The sequence below is a fragment of the Benincasa hispida genome, chromosome 6 (assembly GCF_009727055.1).
Source record: "Benincasa hispida cultivar B227 chromosome 6, ASM972705v1, whole genome shotgun sequence".
In the NCBI taxonomy this organism is placed as follows: Eukaryota; Viridiplantae; Streptophyta; class Magnoliopsida; order Cucurbitales; family Cucurbitaceae; genus Benincasa; species Benincasa hispida.
In genome coordinates, this window is record NC_052354.1 from 2,923,579 (window position 1) to 2,940,662 (window position 17,084).

The window sequence follows — 17,084 nt, forward strand, 5'->3', positions numbered from 1 at the left end:
GAGAGTTAATATGTCCACAATTTTTTCCCTTTCTATGAATGAAGATCTTCCTTCACATTCATCCCAAAAGGAATACACAATTAATTATATAATTTCCAATTGACTCAAATATATTGTTAAAAATTTAGAAATAGGCTGATAACAACAAAGTGTCTTCTTCATCTGAGACTGGTCCAAACCCAAGAAGACCCAACCTCAATGGACTCAACAATGGTGCTTCCTTCACCTGCTCGAATGTCCTCGGACTCCATGATCCACTGCTCGTCCCTTGCTCTCCATCCTCCATATCCCTCATTTGTGCTGCAGCCTTTGCCGCTGCCGATTGAATGTGTTCTCTCGAGCACGACTCCGGTTGAGGGAGCGAGCCGACAGAGTCGGGGAAGTTGAGCACCGCAGAGGTGCCTCTCAAAAATGCCGCTGCCGAGTCATAGGCACGTGCCGCCATTTCGGGGGAGGCGAAGGAGCCAAGCCACACACGCATCTTCTTCCCCGGTAGCCTTATCTCCGAGACATAGCGACCCCAACTCCGCTTTCGAACCCCTCGAAAGGGTTTTGAAATCGAATCGTTAGTTCCGAGACGCCGTGGTTGAGCTTGAGTCATTGAGAGTAGAGATTGAAGAAGAAGGAGCAAGAAAAGTAAATTGTGGTTTGAAGAAGCCAGGAGTTGGTGCATTGTAAGTTCAATATATATTGAGAATGGCAACTTAAAGTGAGTGAGAATATAAATGGTGAGTTTTGGAATGAAAATGAGTGGCTTTTCTTTTTGTTTTTGTTGTTTTATGTTTTGACATTTTTAATTTAGAGGATGTATATATGTTTTAGAAAATTTTGAGAATATATTTGGTAACTTAGATAATGAGAAACGCGTTTATTAAATATAGAACTTTTTATATGAGTTGTAAAAATAATGATTACATCAACACGGTTGCCTTCTTGACTTTGGTCTCATTCTTCCTTCTAGAGAGTTCAAGCAATTATATATTTCATATATAGAAGCTAAAATTTTATTTTATGAATTCTTATATTCATTTGAAAAGAAAATTTACCAAAAGTTGTGTTCTTTGTTAGATTATGAACCTTTCATCTCATTCGGATTGTGTACGATGAAGTTCTTTTTATTCAAATTAAATAATTGATTTTGAATTTATTGAAGTAGGTACAAATATTTTGAAGCTCTTATTAAGAAAACATGTTATATATATATATATATATGTTGATGTCAAAATTTGGATAGGGTAATACGTCTAACCTTCAGGTGATAATATTAGCAAATTTGTTTGGAGGGGAAAAAACGTGACCTGAAAAAAAAAATTGCATACTGGTGTGATGCTTACCACACACTTCGATTTTTAAGTAAGAGAGTGACAAAATGTAGAAGATAGGGAGTTTGAGAGTAAGATTCAAATGAGTTCATACATGAAACTGTAAAGATGTATTTATAAAGGAGAGGTTAACCTAAGTCTTCTCCTGCTTTCTTTTGAAATCCAATTATCTCATAATCTGATAAGATAATCTGTGATTTCATAGATTAGGGTGTGCTAGACATGTCTAGTATGATTATTAGACTCTCGAGGTGGTCAGTCTTGATGGCCAAGAATGAGCCAAGAGGTGGGTTGACCCAAAGGCTTGGTTCATGCCTTGTGCTAATGACCGAGGCTGAGGAAGTAATCAGCCTCGACCTTGGCCAAAGGAGAGTAGGGCTAGAAGGTCTTACTCCCCTCCCTAGGCCCATTACAATCTTGCCTTGGTTTCGATTCGATTTTTTTCGTTTATTTATTGAATTTATTTTTCTTTTCAAAATTACTCCAAAGAGTATAATTAGAAAAATTCTCTCACACATAGTACTATAGTACTATACTCCCTTAAAGACTTAGGAAAGTTCTAGTCATATAACAAGGTATGATTAAACACTACAGGCCTAAATTTGGCAAAAGCACTATGGTATTGAAGGGATAACCAATCAATGAATAACAAGTTTGGCATAGTTATCACTACAAAAAAAAAATTAGATCTTCGTACACCTTTTTCTCAACGCCCAAAAATTCGTCGGGAAAAACATCCTCTCCAACCCGTACTTCGACTGTTGGGAGATCTAGGCATTTCCGAAGCCATTTTTTTCAAAAAAAAAACATCGTGGAAGGTACTTTGTCCCGACATTGGTTTCAATTGGCGTTAGGACAAGTCTTGGGTAAAAAAAATTTTCAAGGTCTTTCCCGATGATAAGTCTTAAGTAAAAATAGCAGGATAGCATCCCATGCTCGTCGATTAGCCACATTAAACATAGGGATTGATTGGGATGACTAATTAACTGGCCAGATTCAATTCTATTACTTTTCTAATCATAAGGTAAATTATGAGAAATATAATGGAAAAATCAATGAATCTTCGACACAACCATAAACTCAACCTATTGCACCTCAAATTAACCATGTCGTTACTATATAATTATAGATAATCCTAACATACATAGTATGGATGAATAAAAAAAACAGACGTGCAATTAAGGTGTCAATTTAATCTATTTATATGCTCGTTCTAGAATTTAAAGCAAGGAAAAGAAAACAATAAAATCAGAAAACCCATAAACAATCCATGAAAGTCTTACAAAATCCATAGATATTAGCCTAGCGAACCTCAACATCATCATTTCCTACCTAGTTGGTCATCAAAACTCGAATTCCAAAGCCATAATCTTAGTTTACAAAGCATTTACATAAAAAAAAAAAAAAAAAAACAAGGGTTTGGGCCAAAATCGGCCAAAACTGAACCTAAAGCTCTCAAAATTCTCCAAACAACCCTATAAAAAGAAAAGGAAATGAATTTATAGACATCATGAAAGTCTCGCAATGCTCTAAGTAACGTTGTGACGGTTGCAACATTTTTCCAATGTTCAACAACGTTGCTCAACTCTATTGCAACATTTTCCTCAAGGTGTAGCAACGCTTCAGGGAAGTATTGTGATCTTGCCTTCTGTATTGTAGCATTATAAAGTGTTGCAATAGAGCCTATCGATGTTTGGGTTAGGGACATTTTTTAAAAATTTTCTAATTTGTTCCAAAAGGCTCTATTTTGACCATGAATCACCCTTAACGCTTCGATACACGTTATGCTCGATTTCCTAAAAATCTGAACATTTAGATTATATAAACACCTAAAACCAACTATATAGGTACTAAAATAACTCATTTAGAGAGTTATCACTATTTCATATGCATGCTTGTAGCCTTTTCAAAAAGTTTTGCCTTATAGTTTTACCTTCAACATTTCACTTAAGCTTTGTTCTATACACTAATCTTTTAGTCCAAGAGCTTTTTCGTTACGAAGCTCTACCAACTTGCATGTTTTATTTCTTTTTATTACATCAATTTCGTGATTCATTGCATCAAAATTTGTAGACCAACCTTGAAAAATAATGCAAAATTATCAATTATGTTGGTAATATTAATAATTTCTTAAATATTTTTCATTCTCCTTGGTGAAATTTTATCATCACAAGTGAAATATGGTGACGAAGATGAAGATGAAGATGAAGATGACGCAAACAACGACCTCATACTCTACTTCATACAAGTCTTAAGCTTTTTCATTTAATTTTCATCCATGTTAATATATACATTATAAGATGTTGGACAGCTATGACAACCCTAGAGGGGGTGAAGAGGACTTAATTAAATTTTTTGAAAAATATACTCATTTTAACTAATTAAATAATTTTTAAATAAAATAAATAAAAATCCTAGTTGGTGTTAAATAACAAGATTGATAAAAATTATGTAATAATATATGTAATCAATGTCAACCAATAAGAGTAAGCAATTACAATTGAATGAAAAAAATAACTAGGAAAGAATTAGAGAAGAAGACACCATGATTTTTATAGTGGTTTGGTCAAACTCGACCTACATCTATTTTTCCAAGCACTTCTTGGGATTTCAATTAAAAAATCTCCTTTGACTCTTTCCACGGATGAGAGCCGGATTCTTTTTTAAGTTCAAGAGCAAACATGATCCTTTCCACGGGTTTAGGATCCAACCATTACAATATTTTTGAATCTTTAAATAGGCACAATAATCTCTCTAAATATAGTGGATACACAAATTGGAGCTTATACTATTTAGTCCTCACAATACAATAAGAATTCTCTTAAGAACAAGATGAAAAGAAAGAAAATCGAAAGGTTTGAGAGAGATCAACAATGGTGGCCTTTTTCAATTTTTGAGGATTGTAAAATATAAAAAAGTTGAAACAATTTTGAGGAATATGAAATATAAAAAGAGAGGGAAGTGGACTAAAAATCAAATTTCAATTTGGATTACCGGATTGATCAAAAAGAAGAATTGAAGGTGAAGATTAAAAGATAATTAAAAGTAAAAAGAAAATAAAAAATAGTATATAACTATTTTTTTTTTCTCTTCCCAATGGTAACTTGCAAAAAGCAGGTTTTATTTTTTTTTATTTTTTTTTGTTTCATTTGACCGTTGGGTCAAGATATAATTTATAAAAAAAAACATATTTTATTATTATTTTTAATTTTTAACAAAAATCAATTTATTTTAAATCTCTTCTTTTGTTCAAAACTAAAATCCACCAATTACAAATTTAAGGTCCCATGTAACACTCACTCAAAGTTCAAGTGGCTTTCTCCAATCGGTCTAACTTGATGATTTGGCTGCCACATCACCACCTCGAGTATTTTTCCATTAACCTTATTTTGCCTATAATTTAAAATTATAAGTAAACAAAATCAAGTTTGTTATCATAAAAAAATTAATGAATGAATTAATTAATTTGAGATTATGGGTAAAAAAGCCAACAATCTCCCACTTTTTAATAATGAAAAACCATAGAAGAAAAATAACTTGAAATGCACATAACCATAGCAATACATGATGGTCAAGAAATAATTTCAATATCAAGTATACATTTAACCACAAAGTTCATGCTTGAAAACATTCAACAAAAGAATTAACTTCTCCCCCTAAATAATACTTTCAAAAGACACAATCATGCAACACATTTATAACACATTTTTCTTATACTTTTCTCCCTTTTGATCATAAAAAAGAATAATAAACATATAAGTGCTCCCCTAAAAGTATGAACACATAAAAAGTATCTAAAGTCTCCCCTTATTAATATGTATTATATAATAATATCAAGTAAGATAGAAAATTAAGATGCATCACAACCAATGATACCAAACTCAAGCCTATTTTTGCAAAACCTTTCTTCATTCAAAGACTTGGTAAAAATATCCACTAATTGATTATTAGAGCTTATAAATTCAAGAGTAATATTACCATTTTGCATATACTTTCAAACAAAATGATGTCTAATATCAATATGCTTAGTCCTAGAATGATGTTTAGGATTTTTAGTCAAATTAATAGCACTAGTATTATCACAAAATATGAGCACATTATCAAACTTTAATCCAAAATCACAAATAGTTTGTTTCATCCAAAGAATTCGTGTACAACAACTAGCAACTGGAATATATTTTCCTTCAGTAGTGGATAAAGCAATCAAAATTTTCTTTTTATTAAACCAAGATACCAAGAAACTACCAAGAAATTGGCAAGTCCCACTACTACTCTTATAGTCAAGTAAACTACCGACAAAATCCGCGTAAGAATATCCTATCAAATTAAATTCAACATTTTTAGGGAACCACAAACCTACATCAATAGTTTCAACCAAATATTTAAGTATTCTTTTAACGGCATGCAACTATAATTCCTTAGGACAAGATTGAAATTTAGCACAAAGACATACACTAAACATGATATTAGGTCTACTAGCGGTCAAATAAAATAAAGATATGATTATACATAGATAAATTTTTTGTCCATACATTTATCTTTTTCATCTTTGTCATGCATAGTGGTAATGTTTATAGGAGTTTTCGCAATTTTACCTTCAATGAATTTGAACCTCTTGAACAAACTCTTTGTGTATTTTTTTTTTTTACTTATGAAGATACTATCATTGAGTTGTTTGATTTGGAGTCCAAGGAAGAAACTAAGTTCTCACATCATATTCATCTCGTGCATACACTTAGAAAATTCTTCACACAAAGATGAATTATTAGAACAGAAAATAATATCATCCACATATATTTGCACTATGAGTATATCATTTTCTTTGACCTTAATAAAGAGAGTAATATCAAATTTTCCAAGCCATTCTCAAGTAAAAAGTTACTAAGTTTATCATACCAAGCTCTTGGAGCTAAGAGCCTTTTTTTCAACTTATAGACATGATTAGACAAATCAAAACATTCATAACCCGGAGGTTATTCTACACAAACTTCCTCCACTCTATGACCATTTAAAAATGCACTTTTCACATCCATTTGATATAAAATGAAAATCTTATAAGAGGCAAAAGCAAGCAATATACTAATAGCTTCTTATTTAGCAACCGGTGCAAAAGTTTCTTCATAATCTATACCTTCTTCACAATAACCTTGAGCTGCATATTTCGAATGATATTTCCATTTTCATCCATCATATAATATAGATTTAGTTCCAATTATAGATGCATAGAAGGTCTAGAGACTAACTCCCAAACTTTGTTCCTTTCTTTTTCTTGCATAGCTAACATCCAAAACTCATCACATTTAGTATCTTTAAAGCTTTTAGGTTCAATTTGATAAACAAATGTAAGATTATTAAATAAATTAATAGTAGAACGTGTTTTCAAACCTTGTTCGGGATCACCAAAAATCAAATCCTTGGAATGAGATGGAGCATATCTTCATTCTTTAAGCATGGACGTGAAGGAACTCGTTTTACAGAGAACCTATGAGCAAAAATGGATCGTCCAAATCTCATTTCGATTGAAACAAACATTTGTAGTAAAAGAGTACAAGTTATGAATCATAACATAAAATTACAACATGCTTTCTAATTAGAAAAGGGGTTTAGAGATTATACCTTTGAAGAGCTCTTCTTCAAGTAAATCCCTCGTACTATCACGAACACCACGAATAATCACGAAATCATCTCGAACAAACAACAACGAACTCTCGAACTAAAGAGAAGACACAACCACCTGGTTACGTTGGTATTCTTAGGATGAGAACCTAGGAGTGGTGGACTCTGGCTATTTTGGTTAGGAGGGAGTTTTTGGTTTGGAGGAGGAAGACAATTGAGGAAGAAACTCTCTATCGCATAGGAAAAATCTCTCAATCATTTTTATTCTTTTTTCAATAAAAAACCACTAACCGCCCACTAAGATGGTTAGAGAGAAAAAGGGAATAATTATCATATAAATATGATAACCAACTTATCATATTATATTTATAACCTATAGTTTTAATATTAAATCACATACAAATAAACTATAGTTCTTTTTCTCTATTTTATGGAATTTAATATAAATCATATTTATATTACATTTAACAACTATGAATTTTATTCATAGAAAATATAAATGAATCATATTCAAATATTTATTCCTCCAATTAGACTATAATGTATCAAATACATTATGTTAATTATATCATATATAATTGAATCAATTTAATTATATCATATATAATTAAATTCCCTTTTATTTATTTGAACAATTCAAATTAACCCAAAAACTGATTCTCAACTAAATCCTTTTGAGCTACCAAGAGGACCTTATGAACCTGTAAATTGAAGCCCAACAGTACATGAATAATTAATTAAACTCTTTAATTATATTATCCATCATCTGTCAACTGTCAGGCACTCCACTAAAGACCGACAACTGCACTCTTTGTACTATAGATATATTTCTGTATCCATTGGATATAACTAATCAACAGTACGATGAGCCTTCAGAAATTGTCCATAAGTATAGCTGGGCCAAATTACCGTTTTGCCTTTGTAGTTACATCTAATTCCTTAAGTACCATTGATCCCTCTAATGAACAATAGATCATAGTCTCACTATGACTAAACTTCTCTCGAGCCAAGAGAGGGTATGACGCCACATTGTTCAAGACCCGAAATCAGCCCTTAAAGGAGCAATTTATCTACTTACCCCTACTTCAGGTAAGGAGTGAATTACATCTTGTGTAGCTGAGTTCCCAGCTCCCCAATTAGACGAATCCTCAAAATTATAGGCTTGTTAAGTCGGTGATCTGGCCACTCTCACCCATACAAATCAAAGGACTGCCCTCATAAGCAGGAGTTCACAACTCACTCAGGAATAAGGTTATGTTACCTATGGTCATCCTAGTAAAATGAAAGTCTCTATTGTGAACGACATTATATAATGGGACTAAACATTTCGTGGTTCGGTCTTATACAAACTCCTTTATATAGAATATCCCCGCTCGCATGTTTAATATATGAATGGTCAGGATCAGATCATTTGTAGTATTTTACAGCATTTGTAACACCTACAAAGCGGACCATACTCGTAGTGTCACTAGGATAAGGTATCCAACCTTATTCATATACTACAGACCATTTAGGTTATCACTTAAACATGATCCACCTGTATGTCTCCACATACATGTTTAAGTTACAATGATAACTTTGGATGTTAGTTTATTGGTTTGTGGTTAATGAAACTAAAATATCATATATTTCATAGACAAAGTGAATAAAATATCAACTATTATTAATCACAAATATGTTTGTTCATACAAAGTTTACAAATTATAGAACCCTACGAGATTTAGGGCATCAACCTCAACAATCTCCCACTTGTTCTAAAGCTAGTGGGTGTAATCTAGTTACAAGTACACAAAACAATAAACTAGGGCATAACACGCCTAATACAAGATCTCCCATTTGTCCTAGTCCAGCCATGGTCTGTCTCATAGACCCATACTCTACAGGTGATCCTCAAACACTATAGCCATGAGGGCCTTCGTAAACAGATTAGCAACGTTGTGCTCTGAAGCTATTTTCGTGAAAATCATGTCCTCTTGATGCACAATCTCTCGGATAAGATGGTATTTTTTTTTCAATGTGCTTACCACGTTTATGACTCATAGGCTCACGGGAATTAGACACAACTCCACTATTATCATAATAAAGTGTGATGGGTTTTGACATGTCTGGAACAACTTCCAGATCAGTCAGGAATTTCCTAAGCCAAACGTTCTTCTTATCAGCTTCACACGCCACTATATACTCAGCCTCCATGGTGGAGTCTACGATGCAACCTTGCTTGGTGCTTTGCCATACTACAGCCCCTCCGTTAAGAGTGAATACAGATCCTGAAGTGAATTTCCGAGAATCCCTATCCATCTGAAAATTTAAGTCCGTGTATCCTGTAAGGATCAAATCCTTAGAACCATACACAAGCATGTAGTCCATCGTTCTTCATAGATACTTGAGGATGTTTTTAGTAGCTGTCCAGTGATCATATCCTGGATTAGATTGATATCTACTGACTATCCCTACTGCATAGCAGATGTCAGGTCTAGTATACAATATCGCATACATCAAACTACCCACGACAGATGCATAGGAGACCTGTCTCATTTCCTCAACCTCTTGAGGTGTCTTAGGACACTGTTCCTTAGACAAGGTAACTCCGTGCCTGAAAGGTAATAGGCCCCCCTTGGCGTTCTACATTGAATACTTGATCAACATTTTGTCAATATATGATGCCTGAGACAATGTTAGCATTTTGTTCTTTCGATCTTGAAAGATCTGAATACCAAGAACAAAATGAGCCTCTCCTAAATCTTTCATTTGGAATTGGGTCACTAGCCAGTTCTTAATTATACATAGGAAGTCTACATCATTCTCAATGAGTAGGATATCGTCTATATACAACACTAGGAAAACTACTGAATTGTCGATGATTTTCTTGTAGACACAAGGCTCATCAACGTTCTAATCAAATCCATAAGATTTGATTGCAGTTTCAAACCTTATATTCCAAGATCGAGATGGTTATTTCAGTCCATAAATGGATCGATTAAGTTTGCAAACCTTTTGCTCTTGACCTTGGTCTATGAATCCCTTGGGCTGCACTATATAAATGGCCTCCTCAAGATTGCCATTCAGAAAAGCAGTCTTGACATCTGTTTCTCATATCTCATAGTCATAATATGACATAATGAATAGGAAGATTCGTATAGACTTTAGCATGGCAACAAGTGAGAAAGTCTTCTCATAGTCGACTCCCTCTACCTGGGTATACCCTTTTGCCACTAGTCTAGCCTTGAAGGTTTGCACCTTCCCATCAACACCTCTCCTCAACAAAAGTAACATTTGTCGATACAAACACTTTGTTTTCTTTAGGATCATAAAAATAACCTTCTCTTGTTTCCTAGGGATAGCCTACAAATAGGCATAACTTTGAACGTGGTTCCAATTTCTTAGGATTAGCCTCAAGCACGTGTGCTGGGCAACCCCAGATCCTGAAATGACGTAAACTAGCTTTACGACCATTCCATAACTCCAAAGGTGTTCTGGCAACACTCTTGAGGGACGCATTTCAGGATATAAGTTACAGTCTCTACTGCATAACCCCAAAACGAGTCAGGTAAGGAAGTGTAACTCATCATAGACCGAACCATGTCCAATAGAGTTCGATTTCTCCTCTTTGATACACCATTCTGCTGAGGTGTACCAGGTGCTGAGAATTAGGAAACTATTCCATGTTCTATCAAATAGTTCTTGAAAGAAAAATCCAAAAACTCTCCACCTCGATCAGACAGAAGTGCTTTAATTGTTCTATTTAATGCGTTTTCAACTTTAACCTTGAATTCTTTGAACATTTCAAAAGACTCAGACTTCTGTTGCATTAAATAAACATACCCGTACTTTGAATAATCGTTAGTGAAAGTGATGAAATATTCATAACCTTTCTGGCTTTTACATTCATCGACCACAAAGGTCTGAATGCACTAGCTCAAGAGGTTCTTTGGCCTTATGACCTTTTCCAATAAAAGGCCTTTTAGTCATTTTGCCTTCAAGGTATGACTCACACAAAGGTAAATAATTTTCTTCTAACTCGCTTAGAAGTCCATTCTTCATCAATCTCTCAATCCTATTGAGATTAATGTGTCTTAATTTTAGGTGCCAAAGTTGGGCATTTTCTTTAGGAGAAATTTTAAGTCGCTTATTTTGAGTTACGATAGTTTTAAACATCTCTATGTTATGGAAGAAATTTGTTGCTAACGGTCTTAACACATAAAAATTACTTTTTAGTTGAGTAGAACAAATATCAACACTACTCTTTGTAATAAACACTTTATTAAAAGAGAAAAAGAGTTGATATTTACATTCAACCAGACACTTTACAGAAACTAAGTTCCTCTTTAAATCGTGAACTATATATACATCATTCAGAATGAGAATTTTGTTTTGTAAAGTCAGCCGGAGACCTCCCATTACCACAGTTGAGACGACGTCCCCGGTTCCAAATCGCATCTTCATCTCACTAACACCAAGCTGTCGCTAGGAATTGATTCTCTGAAATGAAGAACAAACATGGCTAGTGGCCCAGAGTCAATAATCCAGGCAGAATCATCATTCTCCACTAAACAAGTTTCCAAAACTACTATATCACATTTACCTTATTTGGCCTTCTTCTTCTTAGCCAAATATTCGGGGCAGTTCCTCTTCCAATGCACGTCCTATTGCAATGAAAATAGTTTCCCTTGTTAACTGCACAGGTTGCCTACCCCTTGATGCAGCAAGTTAGCAGGTGTCTTCCCCTTACCACCCTTCTTCTCCTTCCACTTTCTAGTGTTGGAGGAAGAATGTACAGACTTAGTTTTAGAGGTCGAACCTTTTTGGAACTTTTTAGATGATGAAGCAAGATTTGCTTCACCAACCTTCTTCTCCTTTCTTTTCAGCAAAGATTGAAAAGTATGCAACTCATTGAATAGAGTTGTAAGGTTGTAGTTAACCCTATTCAAAACAGCGTTGCTAACGAAGTGAAGGAAGCTTTCGAGCAAGGATTCCAGGATTATACTAACCTGGCTGGCCCATTCAATGCTTGTCCTGTTTATCTCTGCACATTGAAGTGGACCATCATATTGAGAACATGTTCTCAAACTAATGTTTCTTTCTTCATTCGTGAGTTGAAGATGTGCTTAAGAGTGTCGTGCTTGAGCTACGCAAACGGTTGTCCGAACATTTCCCTCAAGGACTCAATGATCTCGCGTGTAGTGATCATGGTCTCATGCTTCTTGGCCAAAAATTCGTTAAGACTGACCAAGATATATGCTCCGGCCTTCTCGTTCGCTCGTGTCCAGCGCTCATACGCTTTTCTAACGTTTCGAGCAGTAGTAGGAGGTAGAATAGGAGGACACTCCTCCGTAAAGACGAACATAAGACCATCGATGATTAATATCGTGTTAATGGTGTTTTTCCAACTAGCGTAATGTTCGCCAGTCAGTTTATCAGCAGCAAGTAAACTAAGGGTAGTGGTAGCCATAATTTAAATTGTTGAAAAATGAACAAACTTAAATAAGCCTACTTACATTAAACCACTTTTAGAATCCAATCAAGTTTTAGCAAAATAGTCTAGTGTACCCTAAGTGATATCTATTTTGCAATGATTCTTCAATGAGGTAGGACAAAAGTCACAGTAGGGTGATCAAGTGCCCATTCACTGAAATGAGACAATCTCAACCATTAGACAGAGACAACTCCTTGTAACTGAATCTAATAGTCACCATTGTTCGGTCCAGAATTTTTTAACATCCTTAACAATTATATGTAAGTATAACCCCTCATTTTAGGTCCTAGAGTCCCGCCCTAAGGAGGAAACCTTAGGAAAAAGCTGATTAGAACAAGAGATTAAAGCAACCCCATCCATTTCTAAAGATCAAATAAAGAGTTGTGCAAAACTTCCATCCTTTAGGAGGACACCCACGATGCCATGAGACGATACACAAAAACTATATCTAACCTAATGAGAGAGACCAAGGGATATGTTGTCACACGTCCCGCTCCCACTAACTATGAACATTCTCTCCATTCACCTTGGTATTGACCTACCCAAATGCCACCCATAGGGGGACACTACCATGGTTTCTCAAGGCTGAGGATAGATTTCACGGTGTGAATTTTTAAGGAGAAACGTGTAGAGGTAAAGTGAAGTATCATATGCCCCATTTACCTCCTACTGAATGTTCTACCTAGGGTTCATTAACTTAGAAAATTCGTCTACTGATTTTATCTAAGTGATTTGTTTAATTTGCTCAAAAACAACATTTTCTTTTGATGATTAAACAACTTTGATTCAATTCTTATTAAACTCCTTAACAGACTATCATCAAATTTGCATGCATGTAATAAATCTATCTAATTCACCTTTCCAGGTAGGTTCAAGGTAGGGGTGTGACGTTTCCATTAACTTTGCTACCCCAACCTAGCTAGAACCAGCCTTAGGTAAAAGGTCCCTAATAAATACATTTGTTACATATTTAATCTTTTATTAGAACCAATTTAATCGTATTAAACCAATTTAATAGATTAAACTTATATTTCTAATCTCATTAGAAACATGATCTTAGGTCTATGTCAATCAAATTTTAAAACACTTTTAAAAGATGATTAAAACCTAAGGTGTGCATGCAACTCTTTATTATTGATTTTAATTCTAATTTAATTAATTATAACACTTATAAAAAATGAAATAATTAAAACCAATCAACATTGCTAGCTAGACATACATAAGTTATTTATAACTATTATAAATTAACTTAAGGTAGTGTCATGCTTCATACAATATTCATTCATTACTAATATATAACTTTTATATAATGAAGTAAGAAACTAAACTATAGCATATGTTCCAAACATACATACTACCTTATTTTATAACATTTATAATACAAATGATACATGGATATGCTATAATGCATGCATATATTATAACTCTTATATTATATGATGCATGAGTATGCTTTAATGTAATTTAAATCATGCATACTAATATATTATAAAACTTATAATATAAAATGATGTATGAAAATAAATGCATAACCTATGGTGGGTTTTAAAACTATACGACATACATTATGGCATATACAATAAACATATATCATATGCATATTTAAATATAGTTGATGGATCGGGATAGTAAATCTCAAAACCGAAAAAGAAAAAGCTAATCTATTACAAAAGTTTGAGTCCTCCGGTTTGAAACAGGTGAATTGGGTTGAACTGATCGCCTTGAAGCCTTGCAGCTTGATCGTGTAGGAAACCTCCTGATCTTCGAGCAACGAGCGTCGAGTGTAAACGATCGTGTAACTTTGGACTATGTTATGAGCATGAAAGCCCCTTGATCGTTCAGCGTGCGTTGAGTAGCACATACCATGCGATCGTGTAGCTGAAAACTATGGGATGAGCATGATAGTCTACATGATCGAGTAACATGAGCCGAGTATCGTATACTATGCGATCGTGTAGCTATAGACTATGCGATGAGCATGATAGTCTGCACGATCGTTTAGCACGCATGCCTTGCATCGAGTATCAAATACCACGCGATCGTTTACCCTTCGATCGCCTACGCGATCATGCAACCAACACAACACAATCAAGTAGACAACTCTACACGAAGGTGTAGCATTAGCTATGCACTCGTTTAGTAGATGCTACACAATCGTATAGAAAATTATACACTAACGAATAGCTAAATCTAAACGATTGTTTAGCTCAAGCAACACGATGCGACCATCGTTTCATCTTCTCCATCAAAATACACCGCAACTTTTGCATCTAAAGCTTCACGAAACTCAAAAAACAAAACAGATACAGACTCGATTGCAAGAATTAATGCCAAAAAATGCAGGGACCCTTACAAATTAACTTTTGTAAACATAAATAGAAAGCAAAAAGGATTACTACCCCGAAACATCCATCAACAAAGCATCCACATACATTTAACTATTGAACGCAATACAGAACCTTAAGACCCACCAAACTGTAAACAATTTCAATAAAGAAAATGGCATTTGGAATTAGAACTAAAACTTGGCTTTGATACCAATTGAAGGAACTCGTTTTATAGAGAACCTATGAGCGGAAGCGGATCGTCCAAATCCCATTTCGATTGAAACAAACATTTACAGTAAAATAGTACAGATTATGCATCATAATATGAAATTACCGCATGCTTTTTAATTAGAAAAGGGGTTTAGAGATTATAACTTTGAAGAACTCTTCTTCAAGTAAATCTCTCGTACTGTCAGAAACACCACGAATAGTAACAAAAACTCCTCGAACAAACAACAATGAACTCTCGAACCAAAGAGAAGACACAACCACTTTGTAACCTTGGTTTTCTCGGGGTGAGAACCCAAGAGTGGTGGACTCTGACTATTTTGGTTAGGAGAGAGTTTTTGGTTTGGAGGAGGAAGATGATTGAGGAAGAAACTCTCTATAGCATAGGAAAAATCTCCCAATCATTTAGTCTTAGTGAGGCTATCGTATAGACTCTGTATTTTTGTAGATGATCTAGGAAGAAGAAGAAAACTGTTTTTCTTTTTATTCCTTTTTCCATAAAAAAATCACTAATTTCCCACTAAGGAAATCAGACATGAGGATTTCCATGAGCAGCGAAATGATCATTCCAAATTCCATTCGAAATTGAACTTAAACAATTACAACTCACAAATGGAAACTAACTGGTCATACAACATACGAAATTACAACATGCTTTAGATCATCAAGGGATAACAAATACCTACCTTTGAAGTCTCATGCTTCAAACTCCCTCGATCACGAACACTCGTTCAGTCTCCAAGATAGCAACACATGAACGCTCAAACACTACGACCTCAACACAGCACGATCAACAGCAATCACCACATGAACACTGCGAACACACAAAAAATAGATTCCAAAACCTCGAACTCAGTCGAGTTGAGTGAGGACACCACCACAATGGCTATCTTGATATTCTCGGTATGAGAATCCAAAAGTGTTGGCTCTGTGTGGACTTGGTTAGAGGAAGAGACCGGAGGAATAACAATCGTGTAAACGATTGAACAAGTTAGAGATGATAAGAGTCTATCGTATAGACGACTTCTCAATCATTTAGAAGAAGGGAAGCTATTGTATAAAAAAAAGTTCTGCGATCGTTTAGCTACAACCAGCTAAGTGAACTATTGTATAATGTCACTCCACGATCGTTTAGTCTCTCTTTCAGCTATCGTTTAGTGAAAAATAATTCATTTGACAACAATCTATGAGTATCTTTCCGAGAATGGCAACTCTACTAAATTTAGGAAAATATTTTTTCTTTTATCTCATGGTTATCAATAACCTGCCACTCAATTGGTTATTAGAGAAAAAGAGATAATTATCCAATAATCAATATTATTTTAAATATATATGATAACCAACTTATCATATTATATTTGTAACCTATAGTTTTAATATTTCATCTCATGAAACATATAAACCATAGTTCTTTTTCTATTTTATGGTACTTAATATAAATCTCATTTACATTAATCATCCACTTGATGTATCTCATACAGCACACTGATCGTATCATATACAATCGAATTTCCTCTTGTCAATTTGAACATTTCAAATCAACACCAAGAACTGATTCGCAACTTGAATCCATTGAGCTACCAAGGGGACCTTATAGACCTGTAGCTTGAAGTTCCAACGATATGTGAATAACTGACTAAACTCTTTAGTCATGGGATCTACCATCCGTAAACTGTCAGGCACTCAACTAAAGACCAACAATTGCACTCGTCTTATTACAAATATATTTTGTGTCAATATCAACCAATCAATAGTGCGATAACCCTTCACAGATCGCTTGTAAGTACAACTGGGCCAATAACTATTATGCCTCTGTAGTTACATCTAACTCCTTAAGTACCACTGATCCCTCTAATGAACATAAATCGTAATCCTACTATGACTAAGTCCTTTTTTCCAAAGAGAAGTTGTGGCCATTATGTTCAAGAGGCGGAATCAGCCCTTAAGGGAATCTATCTACTTACCCCTACTTCAGGGAAGGAGTGAATTTCATCTTGTGTAACTAAGTTCCCAGCTACCAAATCAGACAAATCCCCAAAAAGGTAGGCTTGTTGAGTTGGAAATCTGGCCACTCTCACCCACACTGATTAACGGACTGCCCTCAAAGGCAGGAGTTCC

General features: G+C 34.6%; 1 protein-coding gene across 1 annotated transcript; it reads right to left on the bottom strand.

The window, feature by feature from the left end:
- Positions 1–724, bottom strand: LOC120079040 (ethylene-responsive transcription factor ERF022-like). Its single transcript, XM_039033224.1, has one exon. It carries the CDS (start codon positions 671–673, stop codon positions 125–127), a length of 549 nt encoding a protein of 182 aa, XP_038889152.1. The 5' UTR covers positions 674–724; the 3' UTR covers positions 1–124.
- Positions 725–17,084: the final 16,360 nt, after the last annotated feature.